The sequence below is a fragment of the Filicampus tigris genome, chromosome 15, assembly GCF_054856515.1.
Source record: "Filicampus tigris isolate MCC_2025a chromosome 15, RoL_Ftig_1.0, whole genome shotgun sequence".
Lineage (NCBI taxonomy): Eukaryota > Metazoa > Chordata > Actinopteri > Syngnathiformes > Syngnathidae > Filicampus > Filicampus tigris.
The window spans coordinates 16,134,690-16,162,590 of NC_141231.1; the positions used below are offsets into that span (position 1 = coordinate 16,134,690).

At 42.6% G+C, this 27,901-nt stretch overlaps 2 protein-coding genes across 2 annotated transcripts in view; one reads left to right on the top strand and one right to left on the bottom strand.

Moving 5' to 3' along the window:
• LOC147135751 (poly [ADP-ribose] polymerase tankyrase-1-like) overlaps positions 1–12,679 on the top strand; it is a 60,707-nt gene extending 48,028 nt beyond the window's left edge. The window contains exons 19-29 of the mRNA XM_086053305.1: positions 114–302; positions 1,001–1,081; positions 2,047–2,236; positions 2,328–2,407; positions 4,130–4,250; positions 5,053–5,150; positions 6,664–6,738; positions 6,859–6,964; positions 8,581–8,767; positions 8,860–9,016; positions 9,895–12,679. Coding sequence (XP_085909431.1) covers positions 114–302; positions 1,001–1,081; positions 2,047–2,236; positions 2,328–2,407; positions 4,130–4,250; positions 5,053–5,150; positions 6,664–6,738; positions 6,859–6,964; positions 8,581–8,767; positions 8,860–9,016; positions 9,895–9,981 — 1,371 coding nt within the window. The 3' untranslated portion in view covers positions 9,982–12,679. The remainder of the gene's footprint in view (positions 1–113; positions 303–1,000; positions 1,082–2,046; positions 2,237–2,327; positions 2,408–4,129; positions 4,251–5,052; positions 5,151–6,663; positions 6,739–6,858; positions 6,965–8,580; positions 8,768–8,859; positions 9,017–9,894) is intronic.
• A 2,195-nt stretch (positions 12,680–14,874) lies between these two features.
• On the bottom strand, positions 14,875–26,920 carry dusp4 (dual specificity phosphatase 4). Its single transcript, XM_086053983.1, has 4 exons — positions 25,208–26,920; positions 23,126–23,253; positions 18,743–18,962; positions 14,875–17,254 (listed from the first exon to the last, which is right to left on the bottom strand). Exons 1-4 carry the CDS (start codon positions 25,575–25,577, stop codon positions 16,866–16,868), a joined length of 1,107 nt encoding a protein of 368 aa, XP_085910109.1. The 5' UTR covers positions 25,578–26,920; the 3' UTR covers positions 14,875–16,865.
• Between the last annotated feature and the right edge of the window lie 981 nt (positions 26,921–27,901).

Sequence of the window (27,901 nt, forward strand, 5' to 3'; positions counted from 1 at the left end):
CAAGGCACCGCTGCGTATCCTTCGTCCCCCATCAGTTTTATTTCCGATAGGCTGCTTCTAATCTTGGTTCCGTCTTTTCTGTCTTCTCCTCGGGTGTCCGTCGTCGCATCCAGCATGTGGACATCGCTGCCCTTCTCATCAAGTACAACACATGCGTCAACGCCACCGACAAATGGGCATTCACGCCACTCCACGAGGCGGCGCAGAAGGGCCGGACGCAGCTCTGCGCTCTGCTTTTGGCCCACGGAGCCGATCCCACCATGAAGAACCAGGAAGGACAGACGCCGCTGGACTTGGCAACAGTATGAAACTTTCTCGAGAGCAGTTTCCAACCAACAGTACCATTTTTGCGATCCATACTTTTGACACTCTTTTGTTGGGTTACTGACTTTAGCGATAGGAGACGTACCAAGTGTGTCGGAAATGTTCCGGGCCTCTTCTCGCAAAAGATGACATTCAAATCAATCTACAGGTTTTCTGCTTCAAAGTAATCCCCTGCGAGTCGAAAAGCACTTTCCCAGCCGCTTGATCGCCTGGCCCACATTAGAGGGGAAAACTGGTCATCTTGAAATACGTCTTTTGTAACTCCAGCAATTGTGGGACATACCTTGTGCATGGCGAACATAGACACACAGCAATCTTTTATTGGTTTATAGGGAATCATACACCTGCCGTAATGGAATAGAAAGTTGGCTGGCGGTCAGTCCGTAGTGAGAACAGGCAATAGAGAAAATTAATGGATGAACTGAAGAAACACACAAAAAAAAAAAAAAAAAAAAAAAAATGCAAAATGCAGGATTTTTTTTCCGATCGCTGTCCTTGATGTCCTTGATTTACACAAATGAGGACGTAATCATCATCTCACCTTTTAAGCACAAGAGGGAAACTGAACAGATATTTTGTACTTAGGGTTAGCACAGATTGACTTGATTGATCGTTCTTTTAATAATACACATCATAGTAAATTGACCATAAAAAAAAAAAAAACTTTCTGTTACAGGCCGATGACATCAGAGCATTGCTGATCGATGCCATGCCACCAGACGCCCTGCCCAGCTGTCTGAAACCACAGGCCACAGTGGTGAGTGTTATCTGTGATCAGGGATGGACACTTATAAATAAATAGCAAAGCAAGAACCATATTGATTTTAAATTCTAGTTGACATAACACAGGCATTGGCAAAAGATCAAAATCTGTTAGTGCTTGTTCCTTGTCAGCACTGTGTCAGGATCTCGTTACTGTGCTTTTGCAAAGTCAGAGCCCTGTTGATTCTGAAGGTCTGATCCGGGTTTCATCACGTGGCGAGTACTTGACATTTCCTCGGTAGGCCGCCAAACACGTTGCAAGTGTCAGCCGAGTTTCCCCTCTGATAGTGAGCGCGTTACGCACAATGTCGTTTTTCTTAATGTTTTACAAAAGGTGAAAACAGAACACTCAGTTTTGTCTCATGCGGTATACGAAAACTATTACGAATACTCTCGATGTAATTAGCTAACTTCAAAATATGCAGCCTAGAATTACATTTAAAGGGGAAGTCGACCCAAATGTTGACAATGTCTTCTATGCAGGCCCACTAGTTGAAACAAGGCTTTTGGATTAATACAGTATTGCGAAATCTAGTCATCTCAGCGGGCGGCCATTCTGTCGACTAAAAGTGACATCACAGTTTCTCAGGGCTCAGATAACGACCAATCGCAGCTCACCTGTTTTCTGAAGCTGAACCATGACTGGTCGTTCTGAGCATCTGTGATGTCATTTTCAGTCGACAGAAGTGACAAAATGGCCGCCCCCTGAGATGGCTAAAAACGGGTGGATTTTGCTACAAACGCAATATTAATCACAATGCCGTGTTTCTACTAGAGCGCCCGCAAAGATGATATTCTTGAAAAAATATATGTTTGGGTTAAAATACAAACAGGAAGGATTATCTGAAGGCAGCTGAACCAAACAGATCAAGTCTGTATGGAATTGGAAAAGGGTAAAATGTTCATGTACATTCTTGCTTTGGATTCTCTCACCCCAAATCCTGCGACTCCCACTTCCAGGTGAGCGCCAGTGTGGTGGCAGCAGGCGCCACAGGGGGCGTGGTCATCTCTCCCTCGCCGTCGCCATCATCTTGCCTCTCAGCCGCCAGCAGCATTGACAACCTGACTACGCCCCTCGGGGACATCACGGCGGGCGGCGCCACGGGGACGGCCGACGGGGCCTCCGGCTCGGACAGGAAGGAAGGAGAGAGTACGTATACAAAAGCGCCCCTGGGTAGTAAACTTTGGCGGCTTTTCAGTGGATCCGTCATGTTTTTCTGACATGCCTCCGCATTTTCTAGCTCTGCTGGATATGACCATCAACCAGTTCTTAAAGAGTCTGGGACTGGAACACCTCCGAGACATTTTCCAGCGAGAACAGGTACACGCAACTTTAGCTTCCTAAAGATCAAGGTGGAGGGAGCGAGTGCCGAAGAGAAGAAAAAAGGATCCGTAGTCGGCATGTGTAGACCAGGCAAGCAGGGAGATGAAGAGGGAGCGAGATGCAAGCGGGCAGACATCGAGGAAGAAAAAAGAGAGAGGCAGAAAGACAAATTGAAAGTGACGGCTGGCTCAAGTCCAAGCACCAAAGTCAGGAGTGGATGCAATATGCAGCCTGTGTGTTTCTCTTAATTCCCCTAAAGGGAAGCGAGTCTGCATTGATATTCCGAGCGGTGAGATGGAGGAGAGCGTTGTCTGTGTGCGCAGGGAAAAGAATATTTTGCAACATAAACAACCACTCACACTGTGGCCTCCGCTTTTTGACCACATTGATTCTTGGTGTGCTTGGTTGACATTAATTCCAGTGGTTCTCAAACTTTTTACATCAAGTACCTCTTGAAAAATGCATAGCTGTCTTAAAAACATATTCATTGCCAAGGACGTTTTTTCATGTGTTTTTTTTTTAATTTTTTTACATTTCCATGTGGTTGGGTAAAGGAGGGTCTGAAAATGGCTGGCACAGAATGAGTGAGTGCCACCATCATGATCAACAGTAAAGTAAAATAGCATAGTAGGCCTAAGTGTTCATCAAAAGACACGGCAGAGCCTTCATCCCATTAAGCATATATTAGTGCTGTCAAGCGATTAAAATTTTGAAATTAATTAATCGCAGAATTTTCCATAATTGATCGCGATTAATTGTATTTTTCCAACTACCATTTTTACAACATTTACTTGAGTAAAATCTTGGAATTAATGTTGAAAAAAATAAGTATATTTTGATTCAGAGATTAATTAATCTTCTAATATTTTTTATTTTTGATTCTCTAATATATATATATATATATATATATATATATATATATATATATATATATATATATATTGTATATGTGTGTGTTGGGACTGCCGTCTGCTGCTTCCGCAACAGGCTGAGTACATCTTGAGTTTTTCTCAACACGTCTTTGTGCATTGCGGCCGGCGCTCTGGGCCCCCGCAAACATGGATGACAGCGACCCAGACGAGAGTAGATTAAGGTTACCATTTAAACCGGAGAGTTCACTCGCATCCCCGCCGCTCTTCCGCCGAGCAAAGTTGCAAACGTCGCCGCTGTGGCTTTGATCAAGTTGCTCCGTGACCGCCGTGCATTCATTAACCTTTCCCGCACGCTGCGCTCAACTGACTCTCATGAATATTTGTCAGCCATTGTCACTGCAATAAAACTCCAATTGCCTCGTCAATTATCTATTGTTTGCTTTCGATGACTGTTGCGTGGCTTCTGGTTTGGAACAAAATCAATTCTGATGCTCTGCCTGTTTGTTGGATCATAGCGCTCATCCTCACATTTACAAGGTTACAGCATATGAAAAATGCATGCAAGTGACAAGAGAATACGCCTGTTATAATTTTCCTGTATTTGGATCTGTTTTAGGAACATGCCGAATCGGTTTATTTTACTCTATTTTCCCTTTTGTTAAAAAAAACAAAGACAGAAATGATAATAACTTGTGTTATCGTATGCATGCAAAAATCCAGAATCTAGATTGAAAATGTCTGTTGGAATTCTTTGTGGTATTTTACCATACATGTATAGTTCTGTTGGTGTGTACAAATAATGACTGAAAGAAAAGTGACGGGAAATCTTTTCTGTTTGTCCGAGCAGATTTCCCTGGACGTGCTGGCAGACATGGGCCACGAGGAGCTAAAGGAGATCGGGATCAACGCCTACGGGCACAGACACAAACTCATCAAGGGCATCGAGCGACTGCTGGGAGGTCAGCAAGGTGAGACAACACAGAGTGGTGCTTATTTGACTGCCAGACGTGTGCTGCATTGCTATTTGGGTCCGGCAACTTTATTCGTCTAGTTCCTACTAGGGATAGACCGATTATCGGCCAGGCCGATATTCTGTGTTTTGACGAATATCTGCATTGGCCTTTTTTCAAAAAAAAAAATCTGATGGCCGATAAATCAATTTAACACTGTCTTTCAGTTTTTCAGTTAACTTTATGAGATTCTACTGACCCTGGGAACACTTTGGGCTTATTGTTTTAATTGAATCCAAAACAAACATAAGTGAAATTTGAACATTTCTGTCATTTTGAACTTTTGGAAGCCTTTATTTTGCTGTACAAAACTATATGGCGCTATCGAAGTTTTCATTTAACTTTTGAAGAGATGCTGATTTGTTACAATAACACAGCAAAGATGTATATTGGCAAATTTATAATGATTTAAAAAAAAAAAAATCAAAAATCGATTTTGACGATAATATTTTACTTTTTGCTGAAAATTTATATTGGTTATCGGCCTCCTTGACTACTGATAATCGGTATCGGCCCTGGAAAAAAAAAGCATATGGGTCCTTTTCTAATTTCCAGTAAAGGATTCCTGTGCCGCATTGTGTAAGGTTGGCACAGCCGCTTTAAATCCCAAGATAAACATTTCTAAATCAAAACAATGAGCCATTAATACAATGAGGCATTTACATTACAATTTTTAAAAATCCTGCATTTAAAAAATGTCATGCGTGGAATGAAATGTGAGTTGTCATCCATCCCAAATGCGATGCTGTTGTGTTCGCAGGTGCCAACCCGTACCTGACGTTCCACTGCTCCAGCCAAGGCACCGTGCTCATCGACCTGGCCCCGGACGACAAGGAGTTCCAGTCGGTGGAGGAAGAAGTAAGCCCCGCGTCACACCGTGGCGCACACAAACACAGCTCAACCCGCAGTAATGCCAACCTTTGCCTTGCGAGTATGCGTGTTCATCTGTATGGTCGGTCGCATTGTTGGCGCTTATCATCTTAACCAGTTTTTAAAATGTGACGGACGACACACACAAGGAAAAAATTACGACTGTTTGCGTACTGCTCTTATAGTGTGCGGTGTACTTGAGATGGCCAACTCAGCACGTCACGCACATAACCATTGTTTATCTCCATCGGTATTTGTGAGCCTTCTCCGCTAAACCGGCATTCTCCCAGAGTACCAAGATTGACCTGTGGGGGGCAGCATGTTGCCACGGGGCATCCAGACCGCAGGGAAATGAAAAGAGTAAAAATTAGGGAAAGACCGATTATCGGCCATTTTGACAAATATCAGCATTGGCCTTTTCTAAAAATCTGATGGCCGATAGTAAATCCATTTAAAACTGTGTTGAAATCAAAACAAAAATATGTGAAAGTTTAACATTGCTGTCATTTTGAAAGACTTAATTTACTGTAGAAAACTATATTGTGAGCTATTGTTTCAGTTTTCATTAAAAAAATTTAAGACATGCTGACGACGCTGAATTTGTTAGAATTTTAGACCAAAGATGTATATAATAATGATAATAAAAATATTGTCAAAAATGTATAGTAGTAATTTTTGTTTTTTTTAAATCTAAAGATAATTTCAATGCTCAATAAACATATCGTGGCTGTTCTGTGAAAAACACTTATCTCCAATTCTGGAAACGTTTTTCATTTTCACTTTAATGCAACATCTGTAACGCGGAAACATGATTCATGTAAAAATAAGAAAATGAAAAAAAAATGGAGATAAGTGTTTTTTCACATGACAGCGACGATATGCTTGAAGACGTTTCAACAAAGGTACGTTTTTTCCCGTTTTACTGAAAATGAGTATCAGCTCCAAATATGGGTTATCGGCCTCCTAACAATAATCAGTATCTGTTCCGGCCCTGAAAAAAAAAACACACCGGCCTATCTCTAGTGATAATAGTAGTAGAAGCTAGGCGAACTATACAAAGTCTTCCAACCATTTTCGGACCTTGCTTTGTGCACTGGGTCCCATTCTCTTCATAAAAGGTACCACCGCCACATTGCAATCAAAGTCATCCGGCTTTTTACAATCATGTAGCAGAAAAAAAAAAACTCGGATAGTGTGTGTAAAAAAAAAAAAAAAAAAAGACAAAAACAACTTAGTTTTGATTAATGAATACCAGCATCATCACTTGTCAGTCTTTTGAAAGGAAATCGTCAACTTTCAGTGGTGCCTTTGAATTAGAAACGCAATTGACATTTCAGTCAGTCTTCAAAGGAAAACACAAGGATGCTCCGACACAAAGGAAAAGCTTTTGCATTTCATTAGCATGTTTTTTTTTTTTTTTGCTTTTTTTTGCGCGTGTCCCACGCTGCCTCCCTTTTAATATGCAAAAAGCTTTCTTGTTGTCTCCTCATCATGTCCTCAGCTGCAGAGCACCATCAGAGAGCACCGTGATGGCGGCAACGCCGGCGGCGTCTTCAGCCAGTACAACATCATCAAGGTGACGCCTCCAAAACACGCTCGCTTGGCGAACTCCGTTAGTCGACGCAGCTTCAAAGCGCGGCCGCCGGAAACAAAAGGCCCTTTCACGTTTCCTTTTGTGCTCATGCTGTGCGCGCAGATTCAGAAGGTGGTGAACAAGAAGTTACGGGAGAGGTACTCGCACAGACAGAAGGAGATTGTCGATGAAAATCACAACCACCACAACGAGCGCATGCTTTTTCATGGTAAAGGAATCACATTGTTTGCACACAGGTGTGACACCTGAAGTTTTCATGAGTGGCCGACGTTCGGCCGTCGGGTTGCCTGGGATTTGAAATGGGAATTGCCGGTAAACAGTGTGGCAATGTCGCAGATTTAACAGCCAATCAGAAAAGCGCTTGTGCTTTCTCAAACACACACGCACGCAAAACATTTCTGGGTTTTAATGGTTAGTTGTGTGTTACAATTATACAGAACTACCTGGGATGTCACAATATCGGCAATATCGTGGTATTGCGATATTAAATATCGTCGTCGTCATGTCACAATTTTAATAGCGGCGAGTCTGTTTGAAAGACCAAGTTTTTCCCATTTGTGCAGTTCCAGCACCCTCTGGTGGTTAGTTTATTAGTGCAGTTTAATTTGATGCCACCTTGATTTAAGAGCCACGCTAATCGCCAATAGGAGCGCACGACTGGCTAAGCCTAATTCTTTGTGAATGCTGTTATGTACAAAAATAGAATATTGTGATTTTTTTTTTTTAATATGAGCTCTTTTTATTTATTTTTTTATATCGTGAGCTTTTTATATATCGCCAATCTCCCCACGTTATCGTGGTAAATATCGTATCGTGAGGTTCACATCATGATATTATCTTATCGTGACATTTGGATATCGTGACATCCCTAATAGCTACATTTATTATGTTATTTGTACTGTGGCTAGAAAGCAAAGCGTCTCAGTTGCTGAAATACACGTTTGTTGTTTTTTGGCTCTACCAAAAGATTTAAAGCGCATAAATTTGCCTGAAATTCAAGCAAATATGAAATCCCTATTTTAACTATTAACGTTCTTTGACCAACTAATGGAACCATACGATACTGAAAAAAAAAATGTAACTCAAAAGGATTAATGGCTATTAATGGCACATTTTGCAGTGTGCTACACCAAAAATCCTGAGAAAGTAGCACAGTAAGAGGTCATAGTCTCATTTCTTTATGGTCACACCTCGTCCTGTATCGTGACACGTATGTGAGATCAAATGTGCTCTTACCAGCTGAGACTAGGGCTGCTCGATTGCGGGGAAAAAAAAATATTCATCACGATTATTTTGTTAAAAATTGAAATCACAATTATTCAAACGATCATTTATTTTTTTGCTACAAAACAAGAAAATGTTTTGAAACACTACAATTATGTAAGTTCCTTTTGGACCAAACAAAATTGATCAAATTTGTTATTATATAATTTTTAAATGCAAATGAATGATTTCAATGTGTTAACAAACATTGGATACAAATGTTGCATACAACAAACACGTTTGATATAAATGCATATTAATTTTTTATTTATTTATTTTTTTTTTACGATTATGCCAATTCCGTAATCGTGGAGTGTAATAATTGTAAATTAATTTCAATTGATTGCACAACCCTAGCCGAGTCTGTCTTCAAAGTCTTTCTCCCGGTACACCCAACTAAGTTGTTGCCTTATGGAGAACATGCAAAGTCCACACGGGCAGGCCGGAGCTTGAGAAGCCTCAGACATGCTGGCCACTGGCAAACTACGCTGCCGTCCTTGAAAAATATTTAAATCTTTTCCTCACAGCAGCATCCGGCGCTTTCCCTTCTCCCCCTGCCAGGTTCTCCCTTCATCAACGCCATCATCCACAAAGGCTTCGACGAGCGCCACGCCTACATCGGGGGCATGTTCGGCGCCGGCATCTACTTTGCTGAGAACTCCTCCAAAAGCAACCAGTACGTTTATGGCATAGGCGGAGGCACGGGTTGTCCCACCCACAAAGACCGCTCCTGCTATGTCTGTCACAGGTAAATCAATCTCCCGCACATTCCCCCAACGCAGGCCGGGAACGGACTTTTCCTCAACTCACGCCGCGCTTGGCCTGTGTGTTGCCTTTCAGGCAGATGTTGTTCTGCAGAGTGACGCTGGGAAAGTCCTTTCTTCAGTTCAGCGCCATGAAGATGGCCCACGCGCCCCCCGGTCATCACTCGGTCATCGGGCGGCCCAGTGTCAACGGGCTGGCCTATGCCGAGTACGTCATCTACAGAGGGGAGCAGGTGCGTACACGTGAGGTTCATATCATGATATTATCTTATCGTGACATTTGGATATCGTGACATCCCTAATAGCTACATTTATAATGTTATTTGTACTGTGGCTAGAAAGCAAAGCGTGTAGAGTCTCTGTTGCTGAAATACACGCTTGTTGTTTTTTGGCTCTACCAAAAGATTTAAAGCGCATAAATTTGCCTGAAATTCAAGCAAATATGAAATCGCTATTTTAACGATTAACATTCTTTGACCAACTAATGGAACCATACGATACTGAAAAAAAAAAATTAACTCAAAATGAGGAAGTCAGGATTAATGGCTACAGTGAGCACATTTTGCAGTGTGCTACACCAAAAATCCTGCGACTTAGTTTCATCTGCATGCTTCGAGTGATTTTGGGTTTATGTGACCGTCACGTGCTGAAAAATAACGTTGCCGTCAGCGGGTTGTCCATGCGCCGAAAAGTAGTCAGCTAACCGGTTCGCCCGTCCCGCGCTTTTGGGGCCAGATGGATGCCGGCCTCCGGAATGGCCGGGTTCGGCCCAGAAATTCTCCGGACGTTTGGGAAAATTCACATATTTTCCTCAAGCGACCGGAGTATTTCTGGGGAAATACTGGGGAAAATTCACATATTTTCCCCAAATTCACAATTGGCCTGAAGTGTCAAATTCACCAGACACTGGCTTTCATCTCTGTTGAAATTCTGTCCCGGTGATTAACCTTTAAAAAAAAAAAAAAAAAAAAAAATGCTCCACAAAATTAGAAAGTTGCTCCTCAAATTAAAAAAAAAATAAAAAATTAAGCCTTGAACTATACAAAAAAAAACACAAAGTAGCAGGACTGCAAAAGCAAAAGAATGATTTGATTGTGTTTGTCGTCGTCAGGCTTACCCAGAGTACTTGATCACGTACCAGATTGTCAAACCGGAAAGCGTGGCCGCGCCCGCCGCCCCGGCCGAGCAGAAGTCCTAACGCGCGCTCGCGTCGCACATCGCAGCTCAAGGTCGAGAGGACGCCTGCCCGCCGAGCGAGCCGCCGCGCCCAGGTGAGGCTGGCCCGCGAGGCCGACGGGCAGCGGCGCGGAGGCCACGTTACCCGAGTCCAAAGCGGCCGTTTGACTTGGACTCTGTTACCCAGCAGAGCGAGCAAGCGGTTTTTATGTTACAGAGGACCGCACGGCGAGGGACCGACGCCCGAATCTCCGCAACGTCCACATCCGACGAACAATTTGACAAAATGAGCATTGATTTCTTCACAGCAGAACATTTTGAGTTGGCAACATTGGTGCGAGACTTGCAGCGACCGGCCCACGTCAGCGGCTAGTTGCATTTGACATTCACCCGACGTTTGACAGCAGGAAGCCAACCAACTCGAATCACATGTTGCTTTGGAAACTGAGATATGGCGATGACTAGGCGGCACCAGCTCCGTGTTACAGAAAGAAGGCCGTCATCACCATCCGCGGTGATCCCCTGCCGGTAGCCGGCCCAGCCCTGAGGAAAATAGTTCTTCGGATTCATTTGAATAATTGCAAGTAAGTGTTTCAAATGGCCTATATGATTAGCTTAAAAATGTTAACGTAGCGCAATAACATTTCAAATTGAGCTTTCATCATTCACCTTACAAACAAACGGCTTACAGTTTGCACTGGAAGTGCGTGTGTCCGTGTAAGCGGCCACTAATAACCCATGCAAAATTTTGCTCCGCCCCTTCTCTGTGTGTGCCTTTTGGCCACCTGGGGGCAGTATAATACAAACAGACGGATATACGTGGAGCTGGTCTAAACAATTTTTCTCGTTTTTCATCGAGGATAAAGTACTAGTCCTCCCATTTAGCCAGAGCTTTGGCGCCATCTTGTGGCCTTGTGGGGCTTTTCAGAAAGGGCACAAAAAAAAACACAAACAGGTGAATTTTTCGCCAAACAGCTCGGGGTAAAAAAAACACAAATAGATGAATAATGAACCGCGGATGAGATGGGGATGACTGTTCTTTGATGTCAAATGGCCACGTGGGCTCTGAGGTTTTGTCACATGACGTTGCAACTGTTACAAAAAAAAAAAAAAAATCCACATTTCATTCCTGTCATTTCTGAGAGCCCCACTGGCCGGTGCATCCATGTTAGTGTTTACAAGTGCTTCCTAATGGCACATTTCAAACTTTTGCTTCTGTTACTCACCTCGTCGGGAGTTTAAGATGTGCTCTTGCGCATCTGTGTGCAATGAACAGGACAAGTATGTAACCGGTTTGTTATGGTTCTTTTATTGTTTTCCAGTTGTCTTGGGAAAGAGCATTTATTCGATATCCTTGATAGCTAGTTCCAAGGTCGAACCAGTAGTACAAAAGTAAATAAAACGTCACCAGTGCGATGCAGTCGCTCTACTAGTGCACCATAGTGTGCTGAATTGTCTTAGTGGTGAGGACCAAGAAGAGTGAACTCGTAGGTTGGATTGAAATTGGATGTCAAGGATTTGGAATAAATGGCTTTGCCATTTCATAACACTGTGGTAACACATTGGACCACACATTGGGTAAAAGTCCAAAGGTGCATTTACTAAAGTAGAAAAAAAATACTAAACCTTTTAAGTCTGTAAATTGAAACGACTCAAGATGATGGAAAATGCTAATACGGTTAGTAGATTTGCAAACATTGTTATACAATTCCTGTGAAATAGGCAGCTAAAAAAAAAAAAAAAAAAAAAAAAAAGCTAAACAAAAATGTGTGCCTCATGTTGATACTTTTTTTTTTTTTATATATATATATATATATATATATATATATATAAAGGTTTTTGGGCATTTTTCAAGCTGTGCACCAGACTTTTTACCCCTCATTTTTACACACCCTCCTGCAACCTATTATTATTATTATCATCATTATTATTTTTAATCACGTTGCATATTAGTTTGCCATCTTATCAAAAATGGCCTTTCTCAGAAAGTGGAACCCTGCCACAGAAATAATATCAATCAAAATGAATAAATATGATGACGTCTCAAGAGTTTAAATGCCCTCTTAAGAAACAAAATTGTATGTTAGGGTGCATCTCAATAAATGAATTGATCTTTTATTATATTGATTATAGTTCACAACTTAATGACAATATTACATGAGAAACTTCCAAATTATTTTTATGTAGGAATTGGCCCTCTGAAAACTATTTTAAGTGTTTAATGATATATATATATATATGATATTCCAAATTAAGATGCACCAGGTTTGCTCTATAAAGGAATGGGAAACATATCTCGAATATATATTTGGATAATATATATCTCAAACGTAGCCACCTGGATGAGACATTTCAATAGTTACTCAGCTTTGGCATTCAAAAGTATTCTTGGTGTTTTGATTGGTCTGCTGTTAACGTGCCAAAATAAGCTGAATCTCCCATGCTGCACAAAATGGTGTCTTTCTTCGTGATGCATCTTTTCTGAGTTACAAGTGCATATACACAATATGCCAGGAGGGTCGGCCTTCTTGTAAATAGTTTGGAGCACTGTTCCATTTTGAACTGCTTCATAGAAAGAATGAAAAAAAAAATGGTGAAAAATGATGTGATTTCCTCATTGGTTGTGTTTTACTTGCTGTTGTACAACTGGTTGTACATCATTGCTGTTTACACACGTTGTTGTACGGAAAACAAAAAACGGAATAAAAAAACTCCACTAAGCCTCTGTCGGTGTTGTTTTGCAAGTCCACCAAATGTTCAGTGCATTGCACAAAACTTCCCCTCCATACTTGAAAGACAAGCACATGTTAGCCGAGGAAAATTAGTGGTACTAGTAGTAGTGGGGCCCAACTACTGAGGAATTTTCCTGGTGTAGCACATGAGTAAGGTTAAATTGCACACTTGTTGACAAAATTTGGACTTGTAGTGCGGAAACAGGCGATACTGGTAAGACACAGTCTACTTGTGAGAACAAAGACTGTACTATGAGGGGTTAGGGACATAATTCAGGAATAGCTCTCACACTTACTACTGAAATGCTTTCATACACGCTAGTGAATTTTTTGTTGCTCATAAACACAAGTGAAATATGCGCTACTCATACACGCTAGTGAAACGCTTTCATAAACACAGGTGAAACGCTCCCATATACGCATCTGAAATGCTTTCGTAAATACTGTTGAAAACGCTGTCAAAACGCTCGGACAACAAGAATAAATCCGACACTTAAAAAAAAAAATCACAATAAGGGATGGGCGGAAAGGCGACACAGTGAGCGGTCGAGGCAGTCTTCACGTCACTTCCGCTTATACCACGACCGCTGCCTCATGTATGCCTCACTCGAGGTGGCTGCCTTTGCATTTCCTCCTTCTGCCGGGAGATGTCGCAACACCATTCGACCTGCTGCCGCTACCCTTTCTCATTCCACTGCATCGAACGTTTTTATGAACGGCTTCTTTCTGTTCGTATGTGTTTATGAACGACTTTTTTTTTTGTTAGTGCTTAATATACACGATTAAACTCTTATAGAGGCATACAACGGGGGCGACATGGCTCAGTGGTAGAGTGGTCGTTTCCCAACCCATGTTGATGTGTCCTAGAGCAAGATGCACACAAATGCACACTTTCTACAATCTAAAATTTTTAAATAATACACATGTTCGAAATAAATTCCCCACCCCAAAAAAACAAAAAGATATCGAACCCCTAGTTGCTCCCGATGCTGCGCCATCAGTAGGTGACTGAGAACTCAAGTGTCTTTTTTTTCTCCCAAAACGCCTTACTATACATGGTTGTTTTTTTTCTTTAAAAAAAACGCCTAACTATACATGGTCGTTTTTTTTTTTTCACACAAAACGCGTTGCTATACATGGTCGTTTTTTTTTTCACAAAAAACGCCTTCCTATAAATGGTCGTTTTCTTTTATTATTTATTTATTTATTTATTTTTTTGTAATTTTTTTCAACAAAAACGCCTTATTTTTTAATTTTTTTTCACATAAAACACCTTACTATATTTACAAAACGCCATCATCTTTTTTTAACCAAAAATGCCTTACTATACATGGTCAATTTTTTTCACAAAAAACGCCTTACTATACATGGTCGTTTTTTTTGTTTTTTTTTTTCACAAAAACACATTACTATACATGGTCGTTTTGTATTATTATTTTTTTAATCGCCTTACTATACATGGTCATTTTTTTTTCACAAAAAAAAAAAACAGCTTACGATACATGTTCATTTCTTTTTTACAATAAACGCCTTACGCCACTTGGTAGTAGTGCCAAAGGCATGGAGTTCAATAAGGCGATGACGTTCATGTTAGAATAATTCATATAAAAAAAAAGGAAAACGGCTTAGTTGCGTTACTTAGTAATATTACTATCCTCACTAGCATGTATGAGCGCATTTCACTAGTGTTTATGAGCAACATAAATTTCATGAGTGTGTATGAAAGCATTTCAGTAGTAAGTGTGAGAGCTATTCCTGAATTATGTCCCTGACGGTCGTACAACGTCACAGACGTTAACCATAACAAAGACATCGACGAAATGCTCAAGAGACAGGCTGATATGATATCGAAGCAGTGCGTTGTTCTGGGCGAGTGTCGCTCACAAGGCATCCACTGGAGGGCGCTCAAGATAGCTATACAGTACAGTACGTGTAAATGCGGTTTCATTTGTATGATAAAAACTTATTGAAATTAAAACGTGTTGTATGCTTATAGTAATATGTGTGCGAATGTGACGGTGGACGTATATTAGAATCTGGCAGCGCGTTATTAATTAGAGTTTGTAACAAGGGTTTATGTTTCAATTTAGGGTTTCAAAGTAGAATTTCAAACTGGTGTTAGTTTGAAACTAGGATTAGGTTTTCAAATGAGGGTTTTTGCTGAAGAAAAGACGCCGTTTAATTAAGAACAAGTTTTATTCAACAGTGGTTCTTCCGTAATAAATAAATGCACAGTTCATTCATTCCACACAATAACATTGAAGGGAAGTTGTTTTCCTTTTCAATATCTTCTATTTACTCACATTTACGTGAAGGTTTTCTATTGCCATGTAATGCTTCAATTGCATTGGGCAGACATCAAGAGCGTAGAAAGAGATCAACTCACACAGACAAAAAGTATTGCCGTTTTTTTGTTTTTGTTTTTGTTTTTTCTTCTCTCGACTGATTGGCTCTCGCTCTCCACCCCCTTCCAAGTTAGACGCCCCAAAAAGTCCGTCTACTGTCACTGTGATGAGCAGATCAACCAGCAATTACAAATACAGTATTGCATCACTTCAAAGTGCTACAGAAATAGGTGGTGACAATCTTTGAAAAACAGGAAAATGAACTTTGCCACCCTGTGCGTGTGTGGAAATGGAGATACAGTACTGCTAAATGGGTGTAAACCTTAATTCCTATGTGGGAAATGTATGTCGCCTGTGGATTGTTTTCAATCAAACAAACAGGCGGGGGGGGGGGGGGATCACTGCCATCAAAAGAGCAGCAACGCCGTGCTTCAAACGAGACCTGATGAGTGTTTCCTGGCCTCGTGCCGGTGTCTTATATTTTCTTGATTTTGCTCGTGCCGCCCGCTCGGGGAAAGGGACGGAACACGTGAGAGGAGCAGGTGAAGGCGAAGATGAGAAGGAGAGATTAAGAGGAGGGACATGAAAGGAGATGAGAGGAAGGCCTATTTGTGTAAGCGTGCATGTGAGGAAGAGGATGGACAGGAAACTCCGGTCGGCCTGGCACCAGAGCAGCACCTGTCACTGAGGACGGCCTGCTTTCTATCCCCCACCCCCCCCCCCCCACCACCCATATCCACGTCTTTTGTGCGGCAGCAGGAGGAGTGCCAAAGGAGGAAGGAGCGGGTGCTTACAATTCCCGCTTCCTTCCTGCATCCATCTCGTCAGTTTAAAGAGCTGTCGTCTCCATGGCAACTAGGGGTGCAAAACTCCGGGGAATTTTGAAAGTTGCAAACTCTCCAAGGGAATTGACTAAATTGAAGGTTGGGGATTTAAATATATTTGGTCACGATATTGGCTAAAAAGAGCAGATCGATGGAAGCACAACGGAAAATGAAGATGCCTATTGGCTAGAAGATTGTTTTTTTTTTTATTTCCAAGTTGAACGGCACTGTTTCCCAGGGAGAGCGGGCCTCTTACTCAACATTTTCACATGGACTTTCTTTGTTGGTATTTTTGGATGCAGGATGTATTTTTGTTTTTTAATGGGTGGTGTTGGAAAAATATTTAATTTAGCATTCATTTTTTTACTTCTTCAATGAAAGAATTGATTGTTCACTATATTAATCTATAGATGAACAACGATTCACACATTTGCATCTTCACTGTGGGTCTCTTTCTATGGTTGTTGAACCTATAAGTCTGTCCACAATATATGTGGTATACCTCAAGGCTCAATCTGCGAGCCCTTCCTGTTGGCCCTTTGACAAGGTAACCAAAATCAGTGAATTTCAGTTTTTTGTTTTCCCTCTTCTCTGAAACAGAATCCGTTTGTATAATAATAGAAAAACATAAATTCCATGTAGAAATACATATGAATTTGACCACCATGGCACTCCTGATCTGACGTTTTATATCAAATTACCCTTGATTCCCTTAAATTCCACGAGAAATGTTTTCAAAAATCCCCGGCTTAACATCCCATGGAAATTTACTGGAAATTTTCCACCCCTTTGCCAAATGGCAACAGAGTCCGTCTTCATACGGAGCGGAGCGTGTTCACTTGTTAGTCATGAGTGTATTGTTAAACGTGTGCGTCAACAGTGTGTGTGTGTCACCTCAAGTCCGACACACAAACCTGGTTGAAAGTCAAGTTGTAATTTTTTGGTCACTTATTGGAAGAAGCTGGTTTGTGAGCCAGGAAGCGTTCGGAGCATCACGGCGGGCCATCAGCAGCCCGGCGATGTGGTGAGGGGGCTGTGGTGCAGGTAGGCGGGGTTCACCACCGACACGGGGAAGTTGAAGATGAAGGGCGAGGTGGGCGTGGCGGCTGCCGAGGCCACTCCCGACGAAGTCTTGGGTGCCAGCAGTGGGCTGGCGGTGGCGGCGGCCTCGGCGGCGCATGAAGTGGCGAGCAGCTGGGACTCGAATTGCAGCAGCTGGCCCATGAAGCTGAAGTTGGGCGAGATGATGGAGCGGCGCCGGCGCACAAACTCGAACGCCTCGTCCAGACGCACGCGCTTTCTCTTCATCAGGTAGGCCAGGCAGATGGTGGCCGAGCGGGAGATGCCCGCCTGGCAGTGGACCAGGACGCGACCGCTCGAGTCGCGGACTGAGTCTGAACACACGCACAAAGAAAATAGCACTGGGTGAAATAAAACGTATGAAATGAAATCTCAAATCTAATTGGCCCTATCTAACCTGCTATCGCTCTAAACTACACGCTGTGAGCTGCTGTCGGTCACAGCTAACGCCCGGATGCTCACCCCCCCCCCACCCCCGCCCCCCCAGGTCCCGCCTCTTAAGGGCATATATCATAACACAGACACTACACCAAGTTCAATGTTTTCTGTACATTGTATGCTTGCAATTTACAATGTGTTTAAAAAGGGGTCTTTTACTAAATGTCTGAATGTGGAGGATAAATATATATGTATATATATATGTATATATTTTTTTTAAATATGATCTCAATAGCGGTGTATTGCATGTAGGTCTGGAATGTATCCCCTTCCATAAATGCGGGATCACTGTAGGTCTTTTTCTTGGGTTGTTCACCCTATTGGTCTCTCTGACCCCATTTTGGGTGGCATTCCTCTAGGGTCAATCTTAGAGCCCATCCTTTTTTGCGCTTTACATGCTTCCCCTCAGAGCTGTACTGCATCATATTGATACTGTTGCGCCTTAGCATGATACCGTAATTGCTCAAACGAGAATCGACAAACAGATGGAGCGAGTGGAGACATTTGAGCATTTCCCACTTCCTCCCTTATCTCTCCTTTCTGTACGCATGCTCGTGCTTAGACGGTTACCACCAATAACCCCATTTGGATAAGTAGCCTGATTAAAGTATTTACAGAAAATTCAATTTCCCCCCGACAGCGTCATTACTTGGATGCTCACGCAAATATCCTGCAGCACATGAGACTGCCTGCACTAAATTAATAGACAAATTAAATAATTGCTTTATTTCCCTGTGCTGATTACTTGTGCCCCAATTATTGGAAACATTCAGACGGAGGAACATTAAACAAAAATACATTTTCATTACTATTATGTATCCTCTCTGAATTAAAAAAAAAATGATATATATATATATTTTTTACAGATTCAGGCCTTTTCCTCAATTTACTGTTTTGTTAAAGAGCCGTATTATTGAATTGTTCTATTACCTAAGAATGAGAAGACACTTGATTGTTATTGTTCACTTTCGACTCTGGCACTGATGTCAGGTAACAGAGTGTCTGTTCACACGGTAACAGTGCGGATGAGTCACGATCCGCTCCCACGGCAGCTAACTATGACACATAGCAGCACCTACACACACGGCACCAGCGCATCGCGCCAAGCATCACCGCGTTGAAGATGGATGCAAAGCTCGATCAGGGAAATCATTGCCAATATTGTTTTTTTGTTGTTTTTTTTTCTTCTAATGCCTTTTGATTTTGTTTTGGTTTTTGGGCAGGAAGGGAGGAGGTGCTGCCGAGACGTGACTGCGACACATTGCCACAAATAAATTACATATACATATACATATTTATATACATATACATATACATATACATATATATATATACATATATACACACACAAAAAACAAACTCACCGATAAACTCGATGGCCTCCAGAAACCAGCAACTGATGTCTTCTTTATGGTTGTCCTCCACAGGGATACATTTGTACTGGTACGCGCCCTCGAAGTGGTTGGGACAGTCGGACGACACGTTGAGCAACGCCGAGATGCCGATGGCGTCAAGGACTTCCTTTTTGGAGGCGTGTAGAGCGCTGCCCAGGTAGAGAAACGGGAGGATCTCCACAGGTCCACCCTGGAATAAATGGAAACGGGACTATTAATTCATCATTTCATAAGGATAATAAAAGACAATTCCGATTTGGTTATTTAATGAATTACCATTCACTGCGGTGTGGCTGTGGCGTTTGTCGTTCATTACAGTTTGTCTCAGTCGCTTTGGTACATTTGCCAGATCCGAATTGAAATTTTGCAAAACACTGAATGCATTTGTCAAAACAATTCGCGCTATTAAAATAGCAAGACATCGCGGTTTCCCTGCGGAAGCCATTTTCCTTCTCGAAATCCTTAGCGCCAGGCTCAAAATTAAATATTTGAATGCGTCGGTGCCACCGGAACGGCAAGTCTTTATGTCACAATGTACGGTGAAGACAGTCAAATCGCTTAGTCATGTTGTCAGTATAACGGCGCGCTTGAGATGTTCTGATGTAAACTGCCGCTAAGTTGCGATGACAAATTCGCTCATGTCAGTTGAAAGTGACACCGTCGTGCATGCGGGAAGATGGAATGCAACGAGAGGCTACCGTCATTATAGGCGGGTGTATCCAAGTGAATTTGAAGCTGTTCTTTCAAGGTTTAACTCGTACATATTGCGTGCTTAACCGTAGGCAACACGCCGTATTGAGGGGGGGGGGGGGGGTCTTCAGCGATAAGGACAAAGAATTCTCTGTGCCTAACGTTGGCGATCACACTGCGGATGACTCAAGTACAAGGGTGACTCCACTTATGCATTGGGGAAATCGCATTAGTGCCAGGCGTTACACAGGTCATGTAAAGGGTCACTGGGTGTGTGTGATTGATTGCTGCGAGGGAACATAGAGGAAATGTTTATCAATGATGCATTTGAGGAAAATGTGTAAATTACACGGTTGGAGCATGTGAAAGTCAGTTCCGCTCATTATGGATGTGTGTGACACTCCAATGTAATGTTAACTGTTAAACTCAGTTATTATGATTTAAAAAAAAAAAAAATGCCAGTACTTATTTGGGGTTTGTTGGCTTTTCCATTTCATTTATATTCCCCGTGCTGCGCTAATATAACGCACTGTAACGCACATCTTAAAACATATGGCCATGTTTTAATGGGTGTCCTACTAAACAGTTCGTGGCACTTTATAAGGGTAAGGAACCACGTTTGGTCACGGCATGAGTCCAAATGGATGAAAAACAACTCACTATAAGGCAGCAAAATGATGTGACTTCTACCAGCCAATCAGCTAAGAAAGATAATACGACATTAAAAAGACATCAATTAAAAGAATGCTATACTACCGATATACGGATAGCATTTCAATGGTAATGATTTTTAAAATATTGAAAAAAGGTGAAATAAGTCATGATTTAATTTGTATGCAGCTGACAGCTAACCAAAACCCCAAATATCAGTACATAAGAAACAATCAAAAATATTTCCCCATGCGTTTAATGAATATGCACCAGGTATGCGTTTCGCTTTGTGAATTTCCCACGTGAAATAAATCAACTTACTAATTCATTCTAATTTATGCACCCGTATTTCAACGAGCGCAGCACTTAGAGTTAATAGTGTGGGCTACGAGTCGGCGTTGCCCAACCTTGATCGAGCCAAGGCAACCATTTGACATGAGAAAATCTCACGGCACACCATCAAACAAAAAAAAAAACAAAAAAAAATCACCAAAAATGAGCAGTAAGAAAGGACGGTGTCAAATCTGTGCTTGTTTAATCGAGCACAAAGTTGATATTCTCACAGGAAGCCTTGACATATTCTGTTATATGAATGAATCTCGTGGATGAACATTTAATTGTTCTGTCTGTCACTGTACGGCACTGGCACAGATAGATAAACAAAAACATATTTGTAATTGATAACTAATCATTTCGGACAAATGACGTAAAAATTGGTTCAGCCCTGAGGTCCTCTCGGCACACCCTGGTTGGGAATCACCGGGCTACAGTATCGGTGCAGTTGGCAAGTACGCTAGCTTACATTGACTCATTCACTGCCAGACATTTTTAGACCCTCTTTTACCCTAACGTTTGAAAAAAAATAGAAAAAAATATATATATAAGTTCATGGGATTGAATGTCTGGACTGTGAAAAGACATATAAAGACGTCTTTGGCAGTGAATGAGTTAAAAAAGAAAAACTACAGTGAGTACGATATTCATGGTGTGCAACTATAGAAATTCAATAGCAATAGTGGTTCCAGTTTTAAAGCCACTATGTAACAGCGGAAGAGTTTCGCCCCCCCCCCGCCTCCCTTTTATCATTGGATCAGTGGTTCCTATTGACGAGGCTCGTGTTGGTTTATGTCACCGCAGTCAGAGTCAGGAAGTGATCAATACTGCTAAGAGATGTAATGTGAGGAGGAGGAGGTGGAACGGGGAGAGGCACGCTTAACTAGCTCATCCTGTTTGTACGCCGCCGCCGGAAGCGGCGAGGCGCCTCCCGGCGTCCACCTGACAGCGCCGCCATGACTATCTCGTTTCTTCAAAACGGCACAGAGGCCCGATTGTCTCCACCCGATCCGCTTGTGTTCCAGGGGAAATGAAGCCGGGCCCGCATGTGACTGCGAGAGGCGCACGAAATGGACACAGACAAACAAAACAAGGCCAACGGGGTGACAGGAAGTGACGGCGGCGAGGAGAATGAGTGCGGCCGGGCCCGTGCTGTCATAAGGCAAATACCTCAGCGCCCGCCGCGAAATCAAGCCGCTCCACGACGCCTCGCGACAGCTCCGAGGCTCGGCGCGCTTGATGAAGCCACACTTGCGTGGGCAAATTCGCTTGGAAATGGATGTGGGAAAGCAAATAGGGGCTGAGATGCCCTTGAGCAAGGCAAATAGACGACAGCTGCCGTTGTGTTTGAATTCAACTGCCACTTAAATGGAGTGTTTGTCTAAGTACTGGTCGGTGCTATTAATGTTGTTAGCACAGACTCATTTTGCATCCGCAATGTCACACAGCAGCGGCGAAATGAATTATTTGCAGGATCTTTTTCTTTTTTTGGGTATCGGGGCCAAGCGGGGGCAGTGACTCACCAGAAGAAAAAGACAAAATCCGCTAAATGAAACGCGCAAAACAAGTTAATGGGCTTCCTATGTATGCTTTAGGGTTGCACCTAATAGTTATTTTGATAAATGATTCATCAGTCGGTTATTTTGTTGCTCATTCAATTAATTGGATTTAAACCGACATGTTTTGATTTCCATCCCTTTATTCAAAAAACAGGGCGACAGTTCAAATCGACAGTGTCAAAAATGCAGGAACGTAAATTATGATTCGGTCGCCGGTTTGAGCCATAACATGACAGACAACGTGCAAAAATGTAGATCATTGCTTTCCAAAGTGAAAGTAGATGTTTGAAAATGTTTGTTTTTGTGCATTCAAAACAAAGGTCCTCACTCTGCTTTCATGGAGGACTACAGAAATCGGAGAATATCTACCGATGGGGGGGTAAAATTCCGAGTGAGGACAATTTGACCCTTAAACAATGACTAATCGATTATCAAAATTATTATAGATTGATTTGATGAGTTGTTGATTAATCATTACGCATGCTGCGATAAACTAGCATAACAACGAGTTCATGACACGATCGTTTGACGCCGAATTGGCTACAATGTTGTTTTCTTTATGGTTGGTGCCGTCAGACAAAAGTTGAATACGTATACTTTGTTTATCGTTCATTTATATAAATAAGATAGGAAGGGAACAAACAAAGCTGAAATGTGGCACATTGTCATCTTGGCTCGCTCTTGAAAACATCGCAGACATTTGTCAAGCTTTTAACAAAGTGTAATTCCTCTAGATTGGGACAAGTCACATAAAACAACCGTTTGCCTGAGCTATGCGGCTTTAAAGGGGGCGTGGCCTTGTGAGCAACATCGAGAACATGGCCAATCATCTGTGAGCGTCTGGGCGTGGCTTTTGGCAACTCCTGCTGCTTACGAGTGTTGCCATCGACTGTGGCTGTATGGCTGAAACTCTCATTTTGGCTCGCAAAATTTTGGCCCGCAAAATTTTGGCCAAGCAACTGCGAAAGGATTGTAGCGGCTAATGAACCCTAATGACTATTTGGCCTGGGCGGAGTTCTGCGCTCGACTGGCTATCCAATGTCGTTACAGTAGCCGTATTCTGAAAGCTGAGGCTTCAGTTATTATTGTGACTGTTTTCTAGTGCAAAATATCATCTTACCTGGTCGTGGTGCGGCGTCCCGCAGGACGAGCACGACGAGTCCACGCTGGACTGGCTTGTGAGCGGGGGCAAGGATTTGGTCTTTAAACAAAACTCGGGGTACTCGGAGAAGAATCTGTCGTAGCCACCTGAAAACAAAAACGATAACGATGACACTGGCTCTTGTAGGGCGAAATCAAATCAAAAGTAATCAAGGGTCACCAATGTCACCCGTTCTAAAAATAGCTCACAGGACATTAAGATTTTCCGGGGACGTTGTTTGAGTGAGCGTTTGAAAAATGTCGAGAATTGACGTGTCATCTCACAGATGAATATCGCAATGATAACGCATAAGTAAAGGTAAGGTTGAAGCTCATTTGTTATTCCAGAAGTGCGTATGACACTGGTATCCGTTTGCATTCGTCAGTTCCTTAGAAATAGCTCTCAGTTTCAAAAAGGATGGTGATGCCGACTCTCACAACTGCAGTGTATGTCATCATCCATTTTCTTTATTCTCCCCCCCCCCTCCATATAATCTACAGACTGACCACAGCACCCCGTGGATCCAATCAAATTAACCGGGAAATGTCATCTTTACAAGCCGCACACACGCGCGCACAGACACAGTGAGAGCATAATACCCTCCTGTGGTTTAAATAGGAAGTCAACCCAAACATTTTTTTTTTTTTTTCAAGAATATGTTCTATGCAGGCCCACTAGTTGAAACAAAGCAATATGGGTAATATGAAATACGAGTGAAGCAGCAAAATCCACCCATTTTCAGCCATGTCAGGGGCGGCCATTTTGTCACTTCTGTCGACTGAAAATGACATCACACACCTTCAGGGCTCAGATAACGACCAATCACGGCTCACCTGTTTTCTGAAGCTGACCTATGATTTATCTCGTTATCTGAGCCCCGAGGGTGTGTGATGTCATTTTCAGTCGACAGAAGTGACAAAATGGCCGCCCCCGGAGATTGTTTGAAAATGGGTGGATTTTTCTTCCTTAACTCATATTCCACTAACACAATATTAATCAGAAAGCTGTGTTTTATAGAACGTATTCTTTAAAAAAAATATATGTTTGCGTTGACTTTAAGGCATCTGTGTCACTTAGACACGCACACAGAAGGAATGCATCACAGTCTAAACATGCAGTGCAGGGTGGACAGTTAGAAAATCAACACTTGATTTAATGTAAGTTAGCGCTTCCCTTCTGCCATTTATCCGAAGCATTCCGTCTCGGAAGTGATCATGTGAGTGTGCAGGAAGTCCCTCTGGCTTTGTGTAGCATCAACGCAAGAGCATTACCTCATGCACTTAGCGAGTAACCAGCGCTGTGTTAGTGTGTGCGTGTGCGTGTGTGTGTGTGTGTTTAAAAAAACAGTGAAACCTCATAGTAGGGAAATTACCAGTAGCTCCAATGTGAATGAGGCACAGTAAAAAATATTGACTCATCTTCAAGAATGTGAAAATTGTATACTGCTATTGTACACAAATCAAATCCGGAAAGTAGACGATATAAAATGGTACTTAAGCATGTCTGTGTTGTTCATAAATTCTTAAAGAAAAAATAACAAACATTTGCATTTTATCATACTGATATCAGAGATATTAGTGAGCGATCGTACAACGCAATTCAAATGTGCGATTGCGCGAATGTAGTCACATTGTTATTTTTTTAATTATACAATTTACTTTTACAGTACTATAGCGCAAATCGTAGCCCGAAAATGATGAGTCTCTGACTGAGGGATGTTTTGAAGAGTCAATATCTAAAACGAGCACGCAGCTAAATTGGAATGACAATAAAATAAGATCAAATACGGCTGTACCAAAAATAATACTGCTCCGTGTTGAGTCACACTGCTAGTATTCATTTAACAACATGCTTGTGAATTGTGTTGCACCACTCAGAGCTCTTTCTTATAATGTTGACTCTCAACCAAAATGGTTCCATTCAAATGTTAATATTTCAATCGGCCTTGGTGATTTATAGCCCTTCAGTCATACACCGAATCCACGGCCTTTTGTTGACACGCGACTTGAGGGAAGAAAAAAAAAAAAAAAGGTGCAGGCGAAATGGAGCAGCTGTTCTCACCTTTGAGAAAGTAGATGTGCGTGTCCGTGGAGTCCCCGCACAGCGCGTGGAGCACCAGGCTGACGGTGCTGTCCTCCTTCACCGCGTCCGCGTCGGGCGTCCTCTCGTCGTACAACACCACGGCCGAGTACATCCCGGAGCGCAGGCGGGCCCGGACCTCGTCGTCCCCGGCTAGTACCTGGTCCAGGCTGAGCACGGAGCCCTTTGCCCTGCGGCGCACGATGGTGTTGCAGCGGGCGTTGACGGCCCCGCGGATGTGCCCCGCACTGTAGGCGAGGAAGGAGCGGCAGTCGAGCAGCAGGCAACGGGCGCCGTCCTCCTTCAGGAGCCGCTTGAGTACCGGGCAGTCCATCTCGCACAGATCCTCCATTGCGGGGTCGCTCGTGTCGGGGCTGCTGGGCTGCTGGGCTGCTGGGCTGCTGGTCTGCGGACTTGGCTGTGGTTGCTCGGCTCGGCTCTGGATCCGGATCCCTCCCGCGTGGATTCCCGCCCACCCGCAGCACCGCAGCGCCGCTCGTCTAAGCGCGCATCTCGCCTCCCGTGGAGCTCATTGTTACCGCGACCCTCTCTTTCTGTCACTCTGGCTTTCTCTTCACGATTGTTTCGACTCTTTTCCTTTTTTTCCCCCTTTAATGAATGAGGAGCCTGGCGTCACGGCGGAGGTGACGTCATCCGCTTCGACCAATCACAGGCCGGGCAGTCTCGCGCCCCCCTCCTCCCCTGCCGTCCATTCACAAAAAAGCAACACATCAATGGAAGCGCACTCGATGGGGAAAATTGGACTTCGACGCCTGTCATGTGGACGACACTTACTAGGAAACACCTCACTTAAAAAAAAAACAACAACAACAATGCTCACTTTTCATTGGCACTGAGGTGGTACTGAAAGCTTCACAAATATCAATAAAACCTGATATGCAACATCAGAACAACAAAAATACTATCAAGGAACAGGGGCGTAGCCAGAAATTTTTTCAGTGGGGGTGACAGGGTAACACAAAACTGTAAGAGTACGCTATAAATAAGCTAAATTATATTGTGGCCCTTTCGTTTGGCTAAATTAACCAAAACATTACAAACATAAATATGAAATCATACCTCTGCCGGTGTCGATCAAAAGCATTATTTGTATAAAAGCATCATTTTTATTCACCTATTGTATTTGCTCTCCTGAAGTGCTGTTGGCATGCATGACTATTGGCCATGACATAAATAAATGTAAATATTAAAACTTGCAGAATCATAGGCTACTACTTATTTAATCCATTTTATAAGCACATCACTTGGAAATAAAAGTTTTCAAAAAAGTGATGTATTTGTTCTCACAAGGCCTTGACAAATAGTACTCCAGCGTTTCAATTTCCAGTTCGTTCAACTCCAAATCAATCCAGTGCGGTTGCGTGCAGTATCGAAGGAACGAGTGCCTTCACATGTGGACGCGTTTACGTTTGAGTGTGAGTGTCGATCCACGAGCAGAAAAGCAATTTGCATCTTCTCTCACGCAGCCTTAGTTGAGTGTGCTCAGGTATTTGCATGTTGAGCTCATTTCCATGGCGACAAGACCAAAAAGTGCAGCAGATGAGAGAGAAAAGGCAGACTTGGACACAAGCTCATTGCGCACACACTATACTGAAATTCCAACATATATGACGATGAGTGAAAGAATACATATCAGAAGCTGCATTTTTCAAGTTAAACGTATTAAACCCAAACATATTTTTTTCAAGAATATGTTCCATGCAAGCCCACTAGTTGAAACAAGGCATTCTGATAAATATTGCGTTTGTGGAATAAGAGTGGATCCACTCGTTGTTAGCCATCTCCGGGGGCGGCCATTTTGTCATTTCTGTCGACTGAAAATGACATCACAACTTCCCAGGGCTCAGGTAATGACCAATTACGGCTCAGCTTTAGAAAACAGGTGAGCTGTGATTGGTCGTTCCCTGAGCCCTGGGTAGTTGTGATGTCATCTTCAGTCGACAGAAATGACAAAATGGCCGCCCCCTGAGATGGCTAAAAAACACTATCAAAACGCACTATTAATCAGAATGCTGTGTTTTAACTACTGGGCCTGCTGGGAATATATATATTTTTAAAATATGTTTGGGTTGATTTCCACTTTTAGGGACTTTTTTCATGCAAATACTCATACTGTCTTACTATTTTGTGTACAAAAATATTGATATAGTTAACATTTTAAGTTCCTTCACTGTCATTGTGTAAAACCATTGTTTAAATGTTGTGTTATGCATGGCGGCAGTTTGAACTCAGGTTGTTGTTTTTTTTTGTTTTTTTTACAACATCAGGGACGTTTGACGTCAGTAGATAGTTTTCGATTCGTAGTAAAAAGAATGTAAGATGTCCTTGGCGCAACTGTTCTTGGGGAGGTTCATGCATCATTCTTTTAGCATTTTGATGATGCGTTTGGAGGCCAGCGTTTATTTCTGTGCCTGACTTGTGGTGCTTTCAAATCCACTCCGCCGTTGACCCTGGAGATGATGCGACTTGCTTACGTCAGGGAGCATAAGTCACTTTTAAAGCGCTGAGGAATTGCAAGGCTGTGTCACCGCGATTGCCCATAAACTCCCCCTGAAATCCTGTTTATGCAGCCCGATTGGATTTTGATTGACCTTGTATAGCACATTAACTGGATATGCAATTTTTACGGTTATGGAAGAGGGCGGGCGGCGGAGA

What these genes read in the sequence shown, in the direction of transcription:
- dusp4 (XM_086053983.1), bottom strand. Translation starts at nt 25,577, where the DNA reads ATGGAGGATCTGTGCGAGATGGACTGCCCGGTACTCAAGCGGCTCCTG. An exon ending in GGACGCCGCACCACGACCAG is followed by an intron (nt 18,963 to 23,125) that starts GTAAGATGATAT and finishes CATTTATTCCAG; the next exon opens with GGTGGACCTGTGGAGATCCT. An exon ending in GGAGGCCATCGAGTTTATCG is followed by an intron (nt 17,255 to 18,742) that starts GTGAGTTTGTTT and finishes GCGTGTGTTCAG; the next exon opens with ACTCAGTCCGCGACTCGAGC.